This window comes from Schistocerca gregaria, chromosome 1, assembly GCF_023897955.1.
Source record: "Schistocerca gregaria isolate iqSchGreg1 chromosome 1, iqSchGreg1.2, whole genome shotgun sequence".
NCBI lineage: Eukaryota > Metazoa > Arthropoda > Insecta > Orthoptera > Acrididae > Schistocerca > Schistocerca gregaria.
Genome location: NC_064920.1, coordinates 806328485 through 806350891, shown reverse-complemented (window position 1 = coordinate 806350891; position 22407 = coordinate 806328485). Strand labels below are relative to the sequence as shown.

General features: G+C 39.2%; 1 protein-coding gene across 2 annotated transcripts in view; it reads right to left on the bottom strand.

Annotated features, from left to right (window-relative positions):
- LOC126270443 (transcription factor HIVEP3) overlaps window positions 1–22407 on the bottom strand; it is a 388605-nt gene that overhangs the window by 12377 nt on the left and 353821 nt on the right. Inside the window, exons 14-19 of one of the 2 annotated variants that reach the window (XM_049974071.1) lie at window positions 20565–20791; window positions 19613–20433; window positions 14244–14430; window positions 8580–8828; window positions 2932–3642; window positions 1460–1606 (exon numbers count right to left, since the gene is read on the bottom strand). In XM_049974071.1, coding sequence (XP_049830028.1) covers window positions 1460–1606; window positions 2932–3642; window positions 8580–8828; window positions 14244–14430; window positions 19613–20433; window positions 20565–20791 — 2342 coding nt within the window. The remainder of the gene's footprint in view (window positions 1–1459; window positions 1607–2931; window positions 3643–8579; window positions 8829–14243; window positions 14431–19612; window positions 20434–20564; window positions 20792–22407) is intronic. The other variant, XM_049974070.1, reaches the window with a different exon arrangement.

The window sequence follows — 22407 nt, the reverse complement described above, 5'->3', positions numbered from 1 at the left end:
GGTCACTTAACTATTGCAGATTCAACAGTGGATAAACAGACCACAGTTCAGAAAATAACATACCAAATCAATTGTGAACAACCATGCCAGCAGAACCATCTTTTTGTCATGAGTCATGGTACTACATATTTGTCTAAAAGCACTTGAGGCAAGGCATCTTGCTTGCCAACAAGGCACAGGTCAGACTAACTAGAGGAGGTATTCTCGTGTCAGGGATACTTACACATTGTGACACAGTGTCGGTATATGACTGCATTCATCTCTTCCCAAAGAATGAATGAAATGTGGACCTGTTGGATAATTACCACCTATTTGTTCACTAACAGTACCCCAAAAGGCATCTTGTTCCGTCAGCAAGAAAATTCATTATATCAGCACACCCATATTGTTTCAGAACTAGAACTATTTGAGGAACACGCTATCGATAAGATGAGGCTTGTGTGGCTCCCCCACGTCTCCTGAGCACAATTCTACTGAACACACCTGGGATGCCACTGAGCAAGACACGTGCAGCTTGGGCTCAGCTCACCACTGTCTGCGAACTGTAGGTGAATTTTAAATGATTACATATCAGGATGCCTACCAATGTTTTCAGTGTCCTCTGTAGTTCACAACAAGTTGATGCTGATCAGATCAAAATGAGGTGTTATTGCTGGGTGGTTGCGTTCATTTCAGGTGCTCCAGACACTATATTTGAGAGTAAAACCCTAATCAATGAACTCCAAGCTCAATCCTACAACCACTGCCACATTACATACAAACAATCAGTAATAGTTATTTCGTGTACTAAGATGGTAAGTACTGTTTGTCTACTGCTAGAAGTGGCACTAATACTTTCAAATTGCTCAGAACTGTTGCCACTAGCTTTACTATTGAAGCATTAGATTGTTTCACGTCAGGCATATACTATTGATGCTTATCAAAATTATTTTATTGCAGTAAGATATATGCAACACTGAAAACGAGTCGCAGATTATACCAGTATAAGTAGTGATGTTTTGTAAGCTACCAGGAATGCAGGCATAAGACATTTACATTTATAAACAGTGAGAAAAAGTAAACTAAATTTCATTCTGTGAAGACAGGCTTAGCTGCTGGCTGGCTGGTTTGCAACAGTTTCAGACAATGAGAAGAGCAAAACACCATCTCTTACCTCAAATATACTGAACCAAAGAGAAAATGGAGACTGCAGTGAAGTGCCTGATCTAGTTCTTATTTTGTAATACATTCAATCTGCACTAGATAAGACAGGGAATACATAATATGCATGTAACTAACTAAACACGAATGTTTTCATGTTCCAAAATCTACACATTTTTCCCGTTTCTGTTTATGTGGCAGCAATTGGTGTCATTTTTTATGATATGCCTGGAAAACTATTGTTACAGGAAGATATGAAATATTTCAGCCATCAAATAATTGTGCCCGACAACATCAGCACTTCAGTTTTACTGCGTACCTATCTTCCATTTTCCATTTTCATTAGCTTTGGCTGAGCAATAGTTTGACAACTGCAGTCACTTGGCCTAATGCAGTTATATTTTTCTTTCTGGAGATTTGCAAAAAACAATATATTTGTGTTTCCATTCCTCCCACTTTCAAGAAGCTGAAACAATGGCCGATCAATAGAATAGCTCAAGTAAATGCAGGTAGGGTTGCACAACTATGGGAAAAAATTATTAACGACTGCAAATGAAAGGAATCAATATCAAGCATCTAAAAACTTACGTGGTTTTCAATGACACAAATGTAATTTATTCATTGGTAATTAACTACTTTCACATTATGATACAAAATTTCAATAGTTAGTAAGTTCCTAGGTTTACGCTTAACAGTATGTGGTATATGACATTTGTGGCCACAGATTCCAAGGATTTAAAATTATTTATGGAGGTAACAGCTAACAAGTTAGAGCTCTAAGTTTTTGTTAAAAGTATGATGTCTCCAGTTTTGTGGCATATCAAATGGATTCTTATGAAATGGCCTTATGCCACAGTACTGATTTCAGTTAAAAATTTTAGAGTCCATTAACATTTTACTTTTAATAACAAAATATGCAATGATATGTGATTACAAGAATTTTGAGATTCTTTGACAGGCCTTTGCCATATATCTGAATGTTTATTTTCCCACGGTTTCGCAATTACGCAGTAAGGCTATTTTCAAGTGTACATTCATTGGCTTTTTGGTCACCAAAATGCTGCAGTGGCAAATATTGCCATATTGGTCTGTTATATATGTTTTACATGAAGCATGTCACTTAGCCTAGCTCTTCTGAATGCAGATGTCACATGTATAATTAAAATGCTGCAACTAACAAAACTGGTAGAGTCGTAAGTCACAAGATTAAAAATCACATAATAGTAAAACACAATCACAGTCAAGATTTTTGTAATAGCACCATCCACTGGATACTTTTCACATAAACCGCTCTTCAGTCACAGCCTGTACTTGAAGTGGCTTGTATGTTTTGTTATAATATGGAATTTTATTCTCATGAAACTATCTTATACCAATTGTTTTAGTTCAAATATTTGAATTATATGTATGACATGTGCATTCAGATGTTCTACACTGTCCTTTGTGTAGGACACATATAGTAAACAACCATTGCAAATATTTACCAACATAATTTTTTATGGCCAATCAGCCAATGTCTGAATGTTTATATTGGAACACATTGAAAAACAGTTTCTATTATTATATGCTACTTACAGTGCTTACTGAATGTAGGATTTTTTAACTACCCTTACATTTGTTTGGACTTATGCCATCATTTGAGTAAATCAATTAAAAGCAAGGAATTTTATTGAATTTAATGAAAACTTCAAATCAAATTCTATAGAAGACTAACAAATGAATTAAAACAAATACACAGAACTATTTGAAAATATGTGTGATTTCTTCTAATGAAAGAGTACATCAACTTACGTCATTATCACTCTGTGAGGTAGCATCTGCAACACCTGCCTCTTTACTGACTACTTCACTGAAAGTCCTACACACACTCTTTTCTTTCTCATTCTGCTGTTCTGGTCTGATATCAAATGATGCCATCTGTGCACAACTGTTCCTCATTTGTCTAAACGGTTCCTTCTGGTGTAATTCCATACTTGTTTTTTCTGCATGGTGAACAGAATTCCCCATATGCAATGAATTGTTCTGACAACTTTCTACTATTTTAAAATATTCTTTAGATACTTCTGCTGTGTGAACATTTAATTGTGCTCTGGACTGTATAGCTCTTTCTTTTCCAGTCTTATTAATATGACTTCTTGAATACAAGCTAGGTGCCAGATCATCATACTTTGTTTCTACAACATTTGCTACTGAAACATTATTATAGCTGATTTGAGAGTTGACTTTAGCATGTCTGGTAAATAACTGATCATTTTTTGAACGATGTTGTTGGTTTGTGGACACATTAATCAGCTCATGGTTAACATTAGAAACAGCAGGTGCTGATGGTGTAGCTTCTGGATAATGTGGGCTCTGGTATCCAATAAGAGGTTCTCCTTCATCTGAAGATGTTTCTCCTCCACTAAGTTGACTGTGAGAATTTGGAAGAAAGAGTAGTCCACGCTCACCATCCCACTGTCCAAGTTTTGAAGGATCCTTTTCATATAACTTCTGTGCCAACACCTGAAATATTAAATGTTTAATGTAAAATAGTCATTGTCCACTTGATATTTCATTTAGATAATTTTCTGTTATATGTGTCAGAAACAGGTTTTCAAAATACAGTAAACATTGAAACTTTTACTGAAATGTATCAAAGTCTCACTCACTTTATTGAGAAAAGGAAAAAATAAACACTATGAATATGTGTAGACAGGCACATGACAAGATACAGTACTGTGTGCATTAAGTAATTTTCTCTCCAAACACAAAATCACAGAAGAAAACAAACTGCCCCAAATTCAGGCAAGCCTCCTTATTTGTTTTTTTCCCCTTTTATTCTTTCTCTCACCTCAAGCCTTTGATTTTAGTGTCAATACTTACTAATTTGACTCTCTTCTATCACTCTTAGTATACAGCTGCTTTAAATTTATGACCAGTGATTCATATTCTTTATTATGCTACAACATTTGTCTCCCACAATTTGTGTGCTCGTATGTTATTTCATGCACATCGTCTCTCCTATTGTATGTTAGTAATAATTAATTTGCTACTTTTATCATCATTTTCATCACACCTATCTGCTGGGCTGTATGGTGAATAGGGGATCAGATAAGGAGAGAAAAAAATCTGACAAGATAGGGTTAGGTAAGAATGAGTTAGGCTGGGAGCTGCAATGGAGTTGCAAGTTAAGGGACTGTTTTGAGAAATTTTCTGAGGAGAGTAAAAGGGGAAAAATGAAGGATAAAGTGCAAGAGAAAGAGATGTGGAAAGATTACAATAAATGAGTAGAGTGTAGTGACAAAGTAACAAGAGGAGTGTGAGGTGACATGTGAGCAGGAGAGTAGAATCCAGATGACACAGGTTATAAAGCAGTCACTGAAGACAACCACTAATGTTGACACCATGCTCCACAAGTAGGTGGTCTACATGGTCACTGACCATAGCTTACTAGTAGCTATTCATTTGGGTGGTTAGTTTTTTCACGGTTACAGCTACATAATGCTTCGTTACGTGCAATTATTACGGCAAAGTTAGCAAATGATGTCACATATTTCCAAGTTCTTCAACCTTTGATGGAGTAATAAATGGAACCGACAGCTGGAAAAGGAAGTGCTGAGATCATATGTAGGACAGGACCGTGGTCTGGGTTCTCTGCAAGGATATGGGTCATTGGGTAGAAGGCTGTAGTATGAAGGGAACAAGAACAGATACAACTAGTATAATTATACATACATGAGTTGGGACGAGAGTACCAGCAGCACAGTTAGTAGAGACCTTGTATTGACTTAATCAATCCTCCTTGTGCTTTCAGCTACATTAAGTGGTTATATGCCCATGAGTTTATGGCTGAGTACTCTGTAAATTGGGCATAAAATAGCATTTCCTGACATCGCTATCATCATGTAGATTAATAGTTTCTGGAGCAGCATAATAAAAGAAACTCATAACGTCCCTAATAAACATGGCAGCTTGTTGCTGAAAATAATGTGTAAACCAACCATCACAAGATGGAGCAGTGTTTTCTCTTATTTTTTTAAAAAAAGAAAAAAACGGGAGGGAGCCCCTCCACACCCACACCAACATGGTGACCATCTCAAAAGATCTACTCCCAGCTCTGTATTTGTTAGTTACTAATCAAGGACTTCACAGGATGTGGAGTCATGACGTTATCCATGCATCTGCGTAGGGTTACCCACTAACAAGGCCACACTGAGGAAATAGATGGTGGACGAAAAATTAATGAAGGGTAGCAGTTTAAAGAGCAGAGCGGAAAAAGTGCCAAGGAAAGCACCAAGGGGAAAAAACCTCTGTGATAGTCTGGACAAGGTAGAAATACCAGTAGCAGATTTCTTGCTGCCTGCAGCAGATCATGCAAGGGTAGGTTGTGTTAGTAGTGGGTATCATGCAAGTGGATACCCTGTCACAGCCATCTGTTCATTATAAAGAGGTCTGTCCAATTCGTGTGACAGCACAGTGTGCTGCCGAGAGCTGTGTAACCCCCCTCCCACATTGTGTCAATGAGGAATGACTGTGGGGGAAGGCGCCAGTCGTCCATCGGCGTCTCGTAGACATGCTTCGCAGCCAAGCGCCCAGAGGGCGGCTGCATAGTGGCACCATTCGTCCTCCGCAGGCTGCACCGATGTGCTGAGTGATGGCCATGGCCGAGTGTCCCCTGTGTGACGGATGACATAGCAGAAGTCCTTGACTGCCTTGATCACCCTGGCAATCCACTCCTTGGAGCAGAGCTGCTAGGTGCCGATGCATCTCTGTGTTACTGCAGCGACATCCACTGTGTTTCTCTGCCAGCTACTCTGTGAGGGTAGCAGCAGCAGGTGCCATCTCTTGTTCTGTGGTGGCCACACTGAGGTCACATGTGAGCTGCGTGCATAATTGCCACACCTGGTGGGAGGCCTCCTCCTTCTCCATGGACAGGGCGGCCTCCAGAGCTGCCCTCTCTGCTTCCACGATTGCTTTGAAGGCCACTGTCACTTCCACTGCCGTGGCTGCCAGCATGTGGCACGTTTCCTGCACTTGCAGCACCTCCTGTGTCACCACCAGTGGCCAGTCCCCTGCATCATTCTCAACAGCATGGTATTCTGACCACCTGTGGGCAGTGGAAGCTGTCTTCCCATCTCTTGGTTTTGTCATTTTTCGGTGGCACTTACGGCACTGGTGTCGCTCCTTCTTCATTTACGTCTTGTCTGCAATGCAGCTCTCACTGACAAAGGCCGGGCAGTCATGCCAGTTGGCCACATGGGGCCCATTGCAGTGAGCACAAGTTGGCACTTCACCCTGAAGTCTCACACAGGTGCGGGTGTCATGTGCACTGGCACACTTGACCCACCACGGTGAGCTGCGGCTTTATTTGGGCACATACCCCCTCAGCTTGGCACCTAAAGCACTGGAGCTCAGGGTCCATGCCGAGGGGGAGAGCTTTGTCAGTCACAAGAAAGTCTAAGAACTTCCTTAGCCAGAAGGTGTCACCACCATCTGCCACAGTTTGCACTACAACCATGTATAGCAGTGTTCAGCTTTTGTTTGTCCAGTTATGTGACTTGGCAGTTGCACCCCAGAATCTGGCACGTAACAGCCTCCCTTGGACCGTCATCTCATCACAGATTCAAGGCAGCCCCCTGAGGAGAGCCTCAGAAGGCTTCTCATACTGTTTTGATGTGGCCATCTTCTTCAGAGTAGATGGATCAATGACGTAGACAACCAATGCACTTTTGAGTGCACAGAGATAGACCACACTCACTACTTGCAGCTGGATGATGGCATCCGAGTTGAGACACACTATGCCTGCTACTTCTTTGCAGCAGTCAGCTATATCATACAGCTCTGTCCACGACCCTTTACTGCACTGTTTATGTGGTGACAGACTGAGCGCTGGAATCCTAGGAGGTCAACTTTCATTTGATAATGGTCAAAAGCTCGTGTATGTTTTGTCACTTGGCATGGCTGGATGCCCAACAAGATTTTATGTAGTCATTTCACTGCAAGATAATGAATTCATATATTTTTTTCCTCAAAAACAATAAATATACAACATGTCTGAAATGGGAACACATACCATGAACCAGACTCATAACAGTAGAGTATCAGGTCAAAGGTGTTTGGTTTGTTTATTGTAGTGCTTGACCACCCTGCAGCAAAATTCACATAAGGTGCCTCTGGAAACACGATGTCTCAGAGTAGCTCTTCCTTTCATAGAAACAATTCAAAATCTCAACCCCATTCAATTGATTATACCGTGAGTTCATTCCATCTTCTAGTGCATAAATGAAACACCATTCCAGAAACATTAAACCAAGAATTGTAAAGGGAGATGGCTGGTGAGTGGTCCTCTGAACAACTTAGGTGGTGATGTATGAAATGCTGGTACTACATTGCTCAGACAACAAAACCACATTCACACCAGAGAATCACCAACTTGAACTCACATTTTAGGGAAAAAAGCACACTTGCAAAATATCAGCCCCAGCAAACAATCCCGAATGGGTATTTTTCCCATTTCTTTGATATTATGCAGTTATGACCTTCTGACTATACAGCTTTAACTCACATGCAAACATCGGCAGTTTGTCACCTGTTCTGCCTCCGGCAGCCACCTGGTGCCTAAGTGTCAAGTACTGTACAGCGGAGTGACAAGCAGATCTCTCCTATTTGTGAGACACTGAAGACATGAGATGAGGAAAGGGTAGAGGGCCTTATCTGCCCAACATGTTTTGAAATTTTCTTCGATAACACACTATTTTATGAAAAAATAGTAGATACCGTTTTTGCTTTAATAATGAAGTTTCTCTTGGCATTCATAAAGGGCAGATTTCTGTTCTTTCCACTTTTCACTTAATGTAAATTTTGTGACACCCGCTGCAAAAGGTACAGATGTATTTCCCAACTGTGACATATGATGTGAAACTGGCATTCAGTGAATCATTTGAAATAATATTTCATACAGCTATTAATCATAAAATCATATGTAAGTTTCATAAACCAAGACAGGGCATACGACGATGAAAAGTGTCAATTCCTTGTGATGATGTCCTCCTCTCTAAGCAGGAATCAAGTAATGTTGTGGGCTTAAAGGGAGATGTACATAAGATTACGATATAAGGACATTGACAGTGACATTTGGAGGTTTAGGTCGTGTCATTAAATGCAGGCACGAATAGCCAAAGTGGTTAAGGTGAACACTCACAATAAGTGGGAAATCCAGGTTCAAGTCCAGGTTCAGCACAAATTTTGACATGTCACAGTTGGGTAATACATCTATCCTCATTGCGGCTCATGTCAAGAAATTCACATTTAGGAAATAATTTTAAATAATATTTCATAGAGATGCTGTTTGTCAAACTGCATGTAAATATTCTAAACTGCTACTTATAACACAGTAAGCCTGAAACAAAGACATAACTATAATTATCCTTTACATCTTATCCACCTCTTTCTCAACTCACCTGCAAACTTTCAAGGGAATTTTCACAATCTGTGGTGTCAATCTCATTTAAACTTATGCCTTCCCTCTCCATCTCAGCATATGTTCCAAATGGCAGCTTACCCACACATTCTAGTTTCATTATATGCATTTTTGATCGCAGGTGTTTAGCTAAATGGCCATGTATACGAAATGCTATTTTGCAGTCATCACATTTGAAAGGACGAGGATTTGTAGTAGTTGGAGCTCCAAAAGTGGAGTTCATGCTGACCTACAGACAGAAAATAATATTACACTTTGACACATGATTACATATAGTTACTGATTCTTTAAATGAAAACCTTGAATGGTTACTTAAAACTATAGAAATATGCAGTAATTTCATCTATCACAGGTAATTTAGTAAGTTAGTGCGATAAACTGTAGCAACACTGTGGTAGACTTCTGTATTGAGGGTGTCTCACGCAAATAGTATTGTTTTAGTTGGGAATACAGGTATGTACAATATGAATTTAGGTACGGACTGTATTAGAGTAGTGTCAGATGCTCATCTTAATGAATAGAAGTGAAATATTGGGACAAGATGACTATACAATCCGGATGGAGACCTGGCAAGAATATAATAATCATGACAGAAGATAATCAGCATCAAATTAGTGAGATTTAGAAGGAAGAGATAATGAGTGTGTGGCAACACAATCTCTGACATGGCGGGGAAGGTGGGGGGGGGGGGGGGGGGGGCAATTACTGAATGACAGTAATGTGTGATATCTTGTGTCTATTCATCTTTGTTGACTCCTCTTTGTTTCCTTCCATGTGACAGTAGCAATTACATTGTTCTCATATTCTTGCAGGAGTGCAAAATAAACTGCTGTAATTCGCCTATATCAGTTACATGCCGTTTCTGTTGTTCCCGCTAGCGGTGACATCACATAGACAATGAACAAAGAACAGCACATCAAATGTGAGTCAACAACACCATTTTCAATGGATTCCATTGCACCAGAACAGGCAGTGAGCAATTCGGATGATACGAACACCAGTCTTCACTTTCAAATTCAGACTGATGGAATTTCTTCACTGCCAGTTGGCTACACTGTGTTAATCCATGTCGTGCAGTAAGGTCGTAATGAAGCTATATATGCCACAAGAGCCAGACCTTTGGTTCAAAATGGTAGAACTCCTGTTTGCTGTGGATAGTGTGTGCGATAGCAATACACAATTTATACTTACCACTGGCACACTGTACTCTCAACCTCTAGTGTTATTGTCACACATTTTTTACGCCACCCTCAATGCGTACAAATGTCAACATCAAGGAAAATGAGTTTCAACATACGCTTAAGTTACAGGACCTATGCATGCAACAAGTCCTAAATAGTGAGAATATTAGTGACAAATTGCCCTCCAAATATTGGTGTCACCTTCAAACATTACTTACAGAAGTGTAAATTTCTGAAACAACCTGCACAACTGTGGTTTAATCAACTACCATTTGCGTTAAAAGTACTGTGATTTCCAACAACAGTGGAAACATATCTTTGCATTTGCACATGGCTGACCGAATGCACAATGTTTTACAAGTGAGAATGTGGGTGCATCATGTCGAGACGCAACAGCTTCACATGAAATGTTTCAGCTGACATTGCAATATGATAGCAGTTCACGCTAGCAGAGAAGATCTGTGCACTTCAAGATACAGGCACACTCTAGCAGCAGCTCAAGGAAACTGATCCCACAACATTAACTCACAACATCTGTGGTAGCAAGGACCAACAAGGTTGCATCCACATGTTTTCAAAAACAGTCACAGACTTGATGTTGATACCATTCACACCTAACTCCACAAGCTCTTTGCACTTCCCCTTGTGATTATCCAAATGAAAACAGTGACTGGATTTAGATGCAAGCCACTGCTCTGACGAAAAGCACTTATTTACACCAACGTTCACAGAACGAAAATTTGAGGTTCATCGCAAGTTCCCAATACTTAGGCCGCTATTCGCTGACACCCAGAAATCATTGACAATGCTACCAAGGGATCAATCTTCGTGTCCTGCATTTCCAATGTAGATACACTTGAAATACCAGGACAACACAATGTTCCAGGCCCTTTTCGCCATCACCTCAGTTATACATCACAGACACACACACTTCATGCACACATCACATTGATTACAAGGTGGATGCAAGTATACTGACAATGGATTGGAACAACGAAACTGTGGTCGACACCTGGCTTACAGCTGCTAGTAACTTCCAAATTTCTACTTTATAGGAACGAACCGTTGTTGAGAATCATGGCTTCAAGAAACCTCTGCAACTGACTTTTGTGTAGGCTGACATAAAGGAACCCACCGTAGGCAACACATTTTTGCATCACTATATGGTTGACAGAATCTTGCACGAGACGTGTATCCATGTTGGTTCTGAAGCTATTAAAGGATGTCTTGGGAAAATGAAAATTTCCAAACCTTGCATTACATTTTGTCATGTGGCATAGTTCAACCTAGTGACACGCATGATGCTATTACTCCAGATACAGAGTTGAGCGACACTGTTCAAGGGACTCCAGTCTTCACACCCCCAACTACACACTGAAGGATCTTCAAATGATAGAATGTGCATACCATGACATAAAAGACAAGTTATGATCCCTAACAGATGGAAAAAAAAAGAAAAAAAAACCAACCATTATGGTGGAAAATGAAATGATTTCCAAATAGTGTGTAGCATCTAAGGAATTGAGAGCTGCTCAATCTGACCTCTAGAGCATAAGATCTTCCTCCATCTCAGCTTCTATCAATCGACCAAGTGACTCAACCCACAACAGTTAATGAACCATCTCTGTGTCAACAACTGCAGTCGTGCACAATACAGGACACCACATTGAGGCTATGCCTGGTTCTCCCCATCACCTTCAAGACTTACGGACTAGAGCCTGACAATTATGCAGCAGCTAAGAAAGAGATCAACAAATTGTTGAATGTGGACATAATCCATCATTCAAACAGTCCTCAGGGATCTCCTATATATATTGTAGAAAAGGAATATGGCTCTTTGTGACCATATGGAGACGATCGATCATTAAACACACACACACCATTTTGGACTGCTACTCAAGAGAAAGCTGTTCAAATGTGGCAGCACTTTGTAGATGAGGTACTTTGTGGACTGCCCTTCCATTTTGCTTATTGGATGATATGTTTAAAAATAGCTTTGACAACTAGTTTTTGACATACTCACATAATACCAGTTGGTGATTAATGGGGACAAATGTGAACTCGGACAATGGAAAGTACAATTCTCAGAACATTTGACCTCTTCTTCTGGCATAGGAAAAATCAATACAACTGAAGACACAGGATGAAGAATTGCAACAGCTATGCCATTTCCTGGGAATGGTTAATTTTTACCACCACCATTTTCCACATGCAGCAGCCACATTGGCACGTCTCATCGCAACACTAACAGGACCTAATTCCAGTGGATGCACCCCCCCCCCCTCCTTGGAACACAGATATGCTACAGGATTTTGACACGGTAACAGCAAGCTTGCAAAATGCTGTGCTCTAGGTGCACACTGTGTATTTTGTACCTCTGGCTATCAAAATAGACACCAGCCAGTTGATAATATGTGTGGCGCTTCACAATCAAATCCACGGTTCTGACAGCCACTCTGAATTTCCCCTGGATGCTTACATTCTTCCGGACAAATTGGAGTGCATTACACTTCATACCATAAGTGGAGGCATGATCCTTAATCTGTTTACTTATCATAAACCTATTTCATTTGCATTTACAATGCCGTGTGAATCCTTTTCAATAAGGCAATGCCAGCAACTGGAATTTATTAACCAATTCACGATAGACATTCACCATGTCAAGGTGCAGACAATCTAGTGCCAGATTATTTTTTTAGAATCAGTTCAATATCTGGCTAGTGACATTACTAATGTGGTAATCTGGTTCCTGTCAGGTCACTGAAGTTAAGCACAGTCAGGTTTGGCTAGCCCTCGGATGGGTGACTGGGTGCTGTTGGCAAGTGGGGTGCCCTCAGTATTTATGAAGCCAATTGACAAGCTACTTGATTTAGAAGTAGCAGCTCCAGTCACAAAAACTGACAATGGCAAGGAGAGCAATATGCTGACCACATCCCCCTCCATATCCCCATCCAATGATGCCTTTCAGTGGAGGATGACAGCAGTCGGTCCTGTTGGGTCTTCTGAGGTCTGTTTGGATGAAGTTTTGGAGTGCAGTATCTAGTGACATCAACTACAAACTACTGCTGAGGCACAACCCACAGTGCCCAATTACAAGAACTTAGAAGCAACCGAGGTACTGGGCTGTAATTAGAACTGCTTCCTTTAAGGGACTCCAAAAACTAGTTATGGTGTGACATTTCTACAAACCAGCCTCACCCATTTATGCCAACTGCTTTTTAGAGACAGCTCTTTGATTACGTACAAGGCCTCGCGCACTCTGGAAGTGGTTACTGACAGATACGTTTGGCCATACATTAAACATGACTGTTGCACATGGATCCAAACTTGCTTAGCACAGCAGAACATTGACGTGGACCATGCTGTGCATAAGTCAGGTACACTCAGATAACCTACACAACATTTCACATATGCACACATCAATACGCAGAAATTCTGCCTATTGCCAAAATCTCAGCTGAAAGAGTGGCACAAACTGTTCTGACTACATGTATTTTCCACTTCAGATGTGCCACCAGCATCACTACTGATCGAGGTAGACAATTTGAATCTGTTTCATTCCCTAACTCACCAACCCCTGTGCCTTCAAACACCAACGCACAACCAGCTACCATCCAGCCAGTAACAGGGTGTTTTAGAGTGGGTTAAGTCTGGCTGCATATTACTGGTGGACATTTATAAGGATCAATGTTACTACCATCACCTGATGCCTACACTGGAAGCCAAGAGGAAGGGGGAGGGGGAGGGGGACTGCACCATCACCCGAATAGCATTCCCTGCAATCTGATGCTGCGCCAGTTTCATAGCAACAGTCCCTAAGGCAAGGTCAAAGTCAGATTGGCATGTGATATCTCTGTGACCAATCTTTTTTGAGCTCTCTGCTTGCTTCCATGTGTCGGTAGCAATTAAACTGTTCTCGTGTTGTATGTTCTTGCACGAGTGTAAAATAAATTGGTTTTATTCACCTGTATCAGTTACGTACTGTTTTTAAAGTGAGTAGTGCTCCTACAAGTGTACAAATGATTGATAGGTGGATATGGGTATTAAATCTGTAATATGAGAATCTTTGCAGTGCAAGAAAGCATGTGTAACCTACAAAACTGAGGTGAACAAACATTCAACATTCTCGAATTCTACTTTTTTTAAATTCCATGAAATATTTTATTTGGACAAGTTATCATCACAAAAAGAGAAAATTTATATGATGGGTGCACAGAAAATCTGTTATGATACCATGGCTCAACTCTGAAGAGAACTGAGTATGTAAATAATGGAAAACATCCCTTGCAAAAAGACAAATACTATCACCATTATAAATTGTGGGCATGTGGAAAACATTGGATCTTAACTTAGTTTAAAAGCGAAACTTATGTTGGTGGAAGTGCACAGCATTCTTTCAGTTGTGTAACATATTGTATAAATAGCTCAGTTTATGAAAAGTATTTCCCCAGCACTCTACTTACTTTATTCTGATGGCTGACAGAACGCTCATGCTTCTGTAAGTGCCCCTTCGTTCTGAAGGACACTGCACATGACTCGCAACGAAAAGGACGTTCAAAGTAATGTATGTTAACATGTAAGCGGAGCTGGCTTGGTTTGGAAAAAATCTTGTTGCAGATTGAACACATACTTCGGCCATCATCTGTTATACTAAAGACAAAATATGAAAAGAGTTGTCATTAATACAAAGAAGCAAATCAGAAAAATAGGTTCACTGTAATGTTCTATTTACGAATATTTTTGCAGTGCCACAGGCTTTCACATAATAATAATAATAATAATAATAATAATAATAATAATAATAATAATAGTAATAATAATATAATACTTTCACTTATTGTTGACATATATATGATATATTTTACAAAAAGAAAACTCTCTTAAATGTACACTCCCCATTTTCAATTTCACTCTCCAAGTGTTAATTTGCTGAATTTTATACTTCATGTGGAACACAGCAGTTTGGTGAATTCCATTTCATTTCAGTTACAAACTTCATGTAAGTTATGGGCACAGAGGTAGGTAACAGAAGGCAAAAAGCAGAGGAATGGGAAAAAAAACAACCACTGAAACAGGATGAACGTACATGAATGACAGTTAAGAGGGGAAATGACATACTATCCAAAATTTTCCAGAAGAGGAAAGTAAGCAGCTTAAACAGAAAACAATAATTAACACTCACTGAGAGATATTGATTGTAAGTTTTACATTGCTCTTTATATGCCTGTCCATTGCTCAGTACCTCGTCCTAAATGTGGAATGTCATCCATCCTCTTAATGATTGTTTACTGCAAGAACTGAAACCTATTAAACTAACTTGTAACTATTACCATATAAAATTTAGTAAACTACCGAACAAAGATTATGTCACCTTAGTCACAAGTGGCATTGCTGACCTAATTGAAGATTGTGGTTATGAAAACACACCACCACCACCACCAATGCACAATAATCTTTTTATTATTACTGCTGAAGCTGCTGCTGCTGCCGCCACTGCACCCAGCAGAGAGAAATTATCCATATGACAGAAAACGCAAAATATAAATAGAAAAGGGGAGTACGACACCACTATCTACATGTAAATACGTACTCTGCAAGTCATTATACAGTGCATAGCTGAAGGTATCTTGTACCACTGTTAGTTATTCCCTTTCCTGCTTCATTTGTAAATGGAGCAAGGAAAAATTGTCTGTCCACATGCTTCTGTACGGGCCACGATTTCTCTTACCGTCTTCATGATCCTTACATGAGATGTATGTTGTTGGCAGTAGAATTGTTCAGCAGTTTGTCGCAAATGCTGCTGCTCTAAATTTTCTCAATAGTGTTTGCAAACAAGAACGAAGAACTGGTGTTAATATCAGATAAATAGAGATGGCAAAGTGTGCATTGGGCTTCATGTTTCCATGTCCAGCGACTTCACGCAAGTGTACAGGAAGGATAGGTCCAAATAGCACAAGCTTAAAAGCAAGTACAGGCCCCTGGTGATATTATTGTCAATTATTATGAAGAGCTTGTTGGTGGCCGCATCACAATAAAATGCCAGGCATATTTGGAAGACAGTTTGCAGATGGCATACCCATTCTCACTGACCACCTTATCCTTGTTATGCTCAGGAAACAAACCTTTTTATCTTCAGGGAAATTTAAATTGCTATGACTCTGTCCTGGATGAGACCCAGGAGAGTGAATCTTGCTGCCGGATGCGTCCTAATATACATAAGATGTACTTCAAAAACAACTTACATCAGACAGTTATGTCTATCAAGAACAAAAGTGGGAAATGAGGGATTACTGTGGGCCACTGAGGCCAACTCAGTTGGACATTTCATGCAAAGCAGTGATCGTAAAAGTTTGTGATGCCTCAACTCATTATCAGATGAGAAAGAGTACCCTGATATTGGTAAAACAAGTTGACTTAAAAGAACGTTGTTGAAAGACAAATTTACAGGAATATGTTCCAAAAGCAACTGTGGAAGCACCCTGAGGGAGCGTTACAACGGCATTATTATCCATGATGTATGACCTTCAACATAAATAAATTAAAATTCTGTACAGGAAGACCCATTATTGATGGACTGTTCATGTCTGGTAATCAACTATTACACAGTGGCTCACAGTACCAGCAGCAGAAAGAAATTTGTACTGATCTACTGGCAAATTAAATGCAATCAATGGTAGGGTACATCGAGCTGATGCAGGGGTTAGGTTCAAATAATCTGTGGCTGAGACAAAGGCTCAGACAATTACTGAACTAAATGCAAATTTAGATACAATAAATGCTCACAGACCAACAAGTAAATAAGTTAGATATAAGAGATGCTAAAACACATCATCATACCAATATGTTAGATGAATACATTCCTGTCTCATTACAGGAAAGTGTGATGATAAATAGAAATTCATAATGAATGTTACCTATACTACTAAATTCAAAAGGGGAATTACATTCTGACAATCAAACTGTCTAATTTAATGATAAATGGAGTAAATAAATATGCTAGTGAATTAAATACAGATCTGAAAAAACTTCAGAGACTAGCATCAGATTAAATATTCCTAAACAAGATAAAGATGCAGATGAAGCAGAAACAACAGATTTCAGTTTTACAGCAGTGGAGGAGCATGTTGCCAACTTAGCTGAATAAAGGTTCAGCAAAATACTGAGTCATCTGTTTAATTCACATTTTTGTAGGTATTGTCTGTGAATAGTAAGTTTGGGAGACATTAATTAAATTTAGTGCATAGCTACAGCTGAACTGATGGATATCATATATACATGATCTATATGGACAATTTAGAACTAGTATCAACAGCTTTGGTTGTCCAACAGTGTTTAATATTACTTTATATGAGAGGTGTGATTTTAGTATAATATTCTGCAATCATAATAACTTAACATTAGTTTTAAAAAAGAAAACTCTTAATGACAAGAAAGGGTTCAGTTACCCTTAAGTCTAGATGGTATGTTACAGATGAAATAATAATAATAATAATAATAATAATAAATAATAATAATAATAATAATAATATTGAAAACAAATAAAAGGAAAATAAAAAGGATTTTGAAGTATAAGGTAGGAAGCCTCAAACCCATATCACACAAAGAGAGATAGGTCGGTTGCTAAGTGTATCCAGAGGAGTGTATTGTGATACACTTTCCAATACCACTGTCATGATTAGCTTAAAATGACACGCTAAAAGGTTATTCCACCAAGAGAATGGAATTGGCCTCTGATTTAGCTTTTAAAATAATGTATACAAAACAGCCACAACAAGACGGACATCCTGAAATATAACCATATTGTGGCATAACTATTTTTAAAGCACATAATTGTTTCCATAGATCTATTAGTTGAATTTATATTGTTTTGTGTAAGGCAGCTACAATTACTTTATGTGCTTTCAATGTATGAATTTTTTTCCATTACCACCCCTTCTATCATCTTTCCAAGGATTATAACAGAACAGTCCCAAAATTTTTAAGGTACCACGTCACAATCTGAAAAAACTGAACCCTTATAGGATGACTTTCTTGTCCATCTTTCTGTCTGTGCAAATGTTAAAAAACCATTTCTCTATGGAATGGGTGCACGTATCAAGTTGAAATTTATGTCACATATTAAGGTCAATGGTCTGTTCGCAGTGTAAAAATTTTAAGCTTTTAAGGCAATGCAGTCGAAATACGCAGTCATTTATGTCACATTTTTTGACACTCAAAAACTCTCTCATCAAAACCTATATGTTACTTTCCGTTGACATATAATCACGAAATTGGGCTGGAAGCAAGCTTTCACAGTGCAAGTGAAGTACAAACAAATTGAAAATTGTTATATTGTAATCATATCACACAAAAAAATATCTTTTACAATTAGAATGTTCATTCACCCTCTGTCAAAAGCATAACAGACGAATAATACAGCTTGCAAATATAAAATGTAAGTTACAGTCATGTTTTAGTAAGTAAATAAAATATTTATTAAGTCTTAATTATAAACATGTATAAACTGACGTCCCCTGCTCGCTTCATTTTTTATGTCCAGAATAGTCTGACGAACTATGATAGAGATTTTGATATAGTCTTTGAGTTCCCGGGACCGATATCTTGTCAGTATCTACATAGAAAACAGGCAAAAAGGCTAAACTGGTATAAATGGGTACTTAGAAGGCAGAAGGTAAAACTACACAACCAGTTATGTTTATTTGCACAATCGAAGGCGGGATGTCAATGTAATAGGTGTATAAGGACAAAGAGCTATGAGCTTTAAACAGGATACTGTGCCCTAATATATGAAGTATAGTAAGAAATAGGGTGGGTGTACCAAGGGAGGAAGATCTACACATGTGTTGAGGAAAGGGAGGAAGGAAAATGTATCTACATATATTACAAAAATGCATGAATGTGTGTATGTTCCACACCTCCTCCAAAACCAGTGGATCAATTTTAACCAAGCTTAGTACAACAACACTTACTGTCTGGAAAGAAGTACTGTGGGGATAAGCACCACCTCCCATTGGGGTGCAGTCCCCAACAATCAATCTTTCCTTCACATCCCATCCGGCAAGTGTCACCCTGACCTGGGAGTCCGAGCAATATTTCCGAACCTTATTCATTTTTATAGATGTTACCAATCCTTTTCCTTCCCCTTCTACCCTTTTGCCAGAAGCTAGCAATTTTTAATATCTTGATATGAGTGCTCCTGCCACTGTTGGGTGAGCAGATTTTTTATCTATATAATTACACTGTATTTCAAAAGTTGATTATTTTTACTGATGTAGTACTTTTCGTGAGTCATAAGCCTGGAGAATGATTCACAAATATTCATTAAACCTCATGTTCTTATTCAACTATTCGAATTTCTCTAACTGCTTATGAACCGATCAATTATTAGGACAGCAGCAGTGGAAAAGTGATCACGTTTAAAAAAGTCCGCAGCTTCTGTCTCTGGTTCTGTGATTTGACAGACCTTCTCTGTACTCATTTTGCCTCTTATTTCCTATCATTCTGTTCTCCTCTCATTTTCCATTAGTGAACCAGTATTTAAAATAACAATAACTCTCTCAGTAATATTTCTTTTTTTTCATTTGTTCCTTATTTCTGTTTTCATTGGCCTGTCTTCAAAGCAGTTTCCTCTACCTTTGAGGATTGTCAAATCATGATAAATGTGAGTGCATTTATCAGCGAAAAGAAACACAAAGTCCATTCTTGTAGAAAGGCAAATTCTGGAGCTCTACAGATCAGTTCAAACTAATCATTACACAACAAAACTAACATTACATTTTTACAGGGTGAAATAGCAAATGCATTTGTTAGTCAGATGTTTATGTGGACTTACCTGACATAGCTAGGTGACGGGCCACTGGACGGTGGCATGAACTCTGCTTTCGGACCACCTGGTGACTGAGTTGGACTTTCACGAGTTGTCGTAGTCTGAGTGGTAGGTGGAGACAATGGACGCTGACTGCTAAAAGGAGAGGATCGTGCAGGTGACCCATTTGGTGCTGCCAGTTCCACATGCATACTTGAAGACTGTGCTACCGAAATAGGGATGGAAGAAGATACAGAGGCAGCAACTGAAGAAACAGCTGGGAAGGCCACCTCTACTGACAAACAAGTTTCAGTACGTGATACAGGAGTTGGAAATGAAGCAGTCGGTGTACTGCAATTTCCAGCAACATCTGTTACTGGAGGAGTAGGTTCAGGCTGTAGTACCTGATGACGCTTCACTCTCGCATCCTGCAAAGCTCGCTCAGTCAGGTAAGCTTGCAGCATTGTAGCTTCAGCTGGGGCAGGTACTGGAGGTGCTGGAGGAGGAGGACATCGCTCTGCAGAGCTGCAAAGAGAAGCGAGAAGGGTAGCTGGTTCCGAAACAGGAGTCAGAATTTCTGAAACTGGAGTTGTAGGCTGTGTCTGGACATGCAGCTGAAGTTGTGATCGAGTGCTTAAGTCTACTGGAAGACCATCTTTATCACGTGTAGTGACAAGAGGTACAGTGGAGGTGGTGGGGCTACTGGCACTCAAAGCAGGTTGTGGTGTGGAAGTAGTAGTGGTTGTCCGGTTAGATGGGAAATAGTAACGGTTTGTTGTGCTTTGCACAACAAGTCCACCGCCTGTGGTTCCTTCCAGTCCAAGGGCCAGTCCAGTATTGTTTGACACCTGTAGAAACACAAATTTTTATTAGCATTGTTTTATTGTGTTACACTGTTTCTAAATACAAAATAGTGAAACAAGATCTGATTGAGAGAGAAAGTGCATTTTATAAATTTGTTTCAGTCCTAGTTCTGTACCTTTTCACGCTCTGTCTGAGCACTGACTGTTGAAAGTGTTGGAGTGTGTGGTGTCGGAACAATAGTAGTAGCCATATATGGGTATGTGTTTGGCCTGGCTGCAACTGCAGGTACTAAACCAGCCGACGCAAGCCCCGGTGAACTCGAGCCACCTCCACGACTGAGAGACAGCAAGCTGCGAGCTGCTTCACGCTCTGGAGCTCCTTTGTTTGCCTCATCATCACAATCTGCAAAAAATTTAAGAAGGGTTAGTGAACCTGCCATTTTGTGATACAACATTTCAACATGTAATTTTTTTCCAAACAGAGGAAATAGGTACTGTGTTAATTTTATTATATGCAGCTCTTTTTACAGACTAATTATGAGCTATCAAAATAATGAAGAAGAAACTATGAATCACTTTAGAAAAAGTAACAGCAATGTAAGTATGGTTTCCCACTCCATTTTAAAACCATGAAGTTATATATCGGAATACAATTATAAATTAAAAAAATGTATATTAATCATAACTATAATGTGTGACCATCAGAGGGAACAAATATGTAACAAAGAAACATAATAAAATTTACTATGATTGTCAGTCAAACGGAAATCAGAAATGTTTTATTTTGGGAAAAAAAGGTAAATAGAAAAGTAAGTCCCACCACAATATAGCCAGCAATACAATTTGATTAAAAAACTCAGCATCAGTATTGTTATGCCTTGTTTATAATAGTCTAACTACAGGGTGCACCACTGCATCAATCGCTTTTATGTCCATCAGAGACCGGTGTCCTCGCAAATAATTTTTCACTTTGCCAGTGTGCAGTTCATGATGGATGGTTGAGTAGTTTCAAGTGCATTTTCCAAATTGTTTCTTTGGAGTGCAGTGTTTTCTATGGTGGGATACTGGCATGCAACAAGATAATTCCATGCACTTACTGGTGTTTGTTTTTAACTATCAAGTATTTTTGGGTATGAAGCAAAAGCACGGACTATTCCATTGTCAGGAGCTGGACAGTAATGAACCATCAGGTCAATGAGCATCATTTTACCTGTAATTGAAAAAATTCTCAAATTTTGAGAGTTATCTTTCTACTTCTCACATCATCATTTACTCTGCAGTTCCTGATGTCTGCATTATGTTGCATCCACTGCTTCTCTCTAATCCAAGAAAATGAACACTGCTATTGATTGGACTTTACACAGTGTAGACTCTGTTCTATCCAGTGATGGGGTGGCTCATCTGTGAAACATAGTGGCAGTCACTAAGCACTTGGGCAACCTATCCTAGAATACTGTTGAAGTGTGAGAGATCTGTACCATACAAGGTTATCAGGGGATACAGTATGTACACCAATAACAGCACCACAAATGGTCACAGGTTTATTTGATCACTGGAAGAGTATCCTGGAAATGCTGATATGAAAAATCTGAAATGCAAGACACTTGAAGAAAGATGCCAATCATATTGAGATAGCTTACTTAAAACATTTCAAGAACTAGTGGTAAAAGAGGAATCTCTGAATATACTACAGTCCACTATGTATCAATCCAGAAGGAACAGTGAATACAAGATTAGACTAATTACAGAGGGATTTAAAAATCATTCCCCCTGTGTTCCCTACATAAATAGTGGGAGAAAAATCCTTCATAAGTGTTACAATGATGAGTACCTTCTGCCACGCATTTTACAGTGCTTTGCTGAATGTAGATGTACTTCGACTGGTCATGGCATACTCTTCCTAGAAAGCCTCTGCACTATGCCTGCTGCATTGCTCTCAGGGAGAACTGTTCTGTTTGTACCATCTATTTTTTAATGACTGCTTTGCTTCAAGCAAACACTAACACACACAGGCACAAA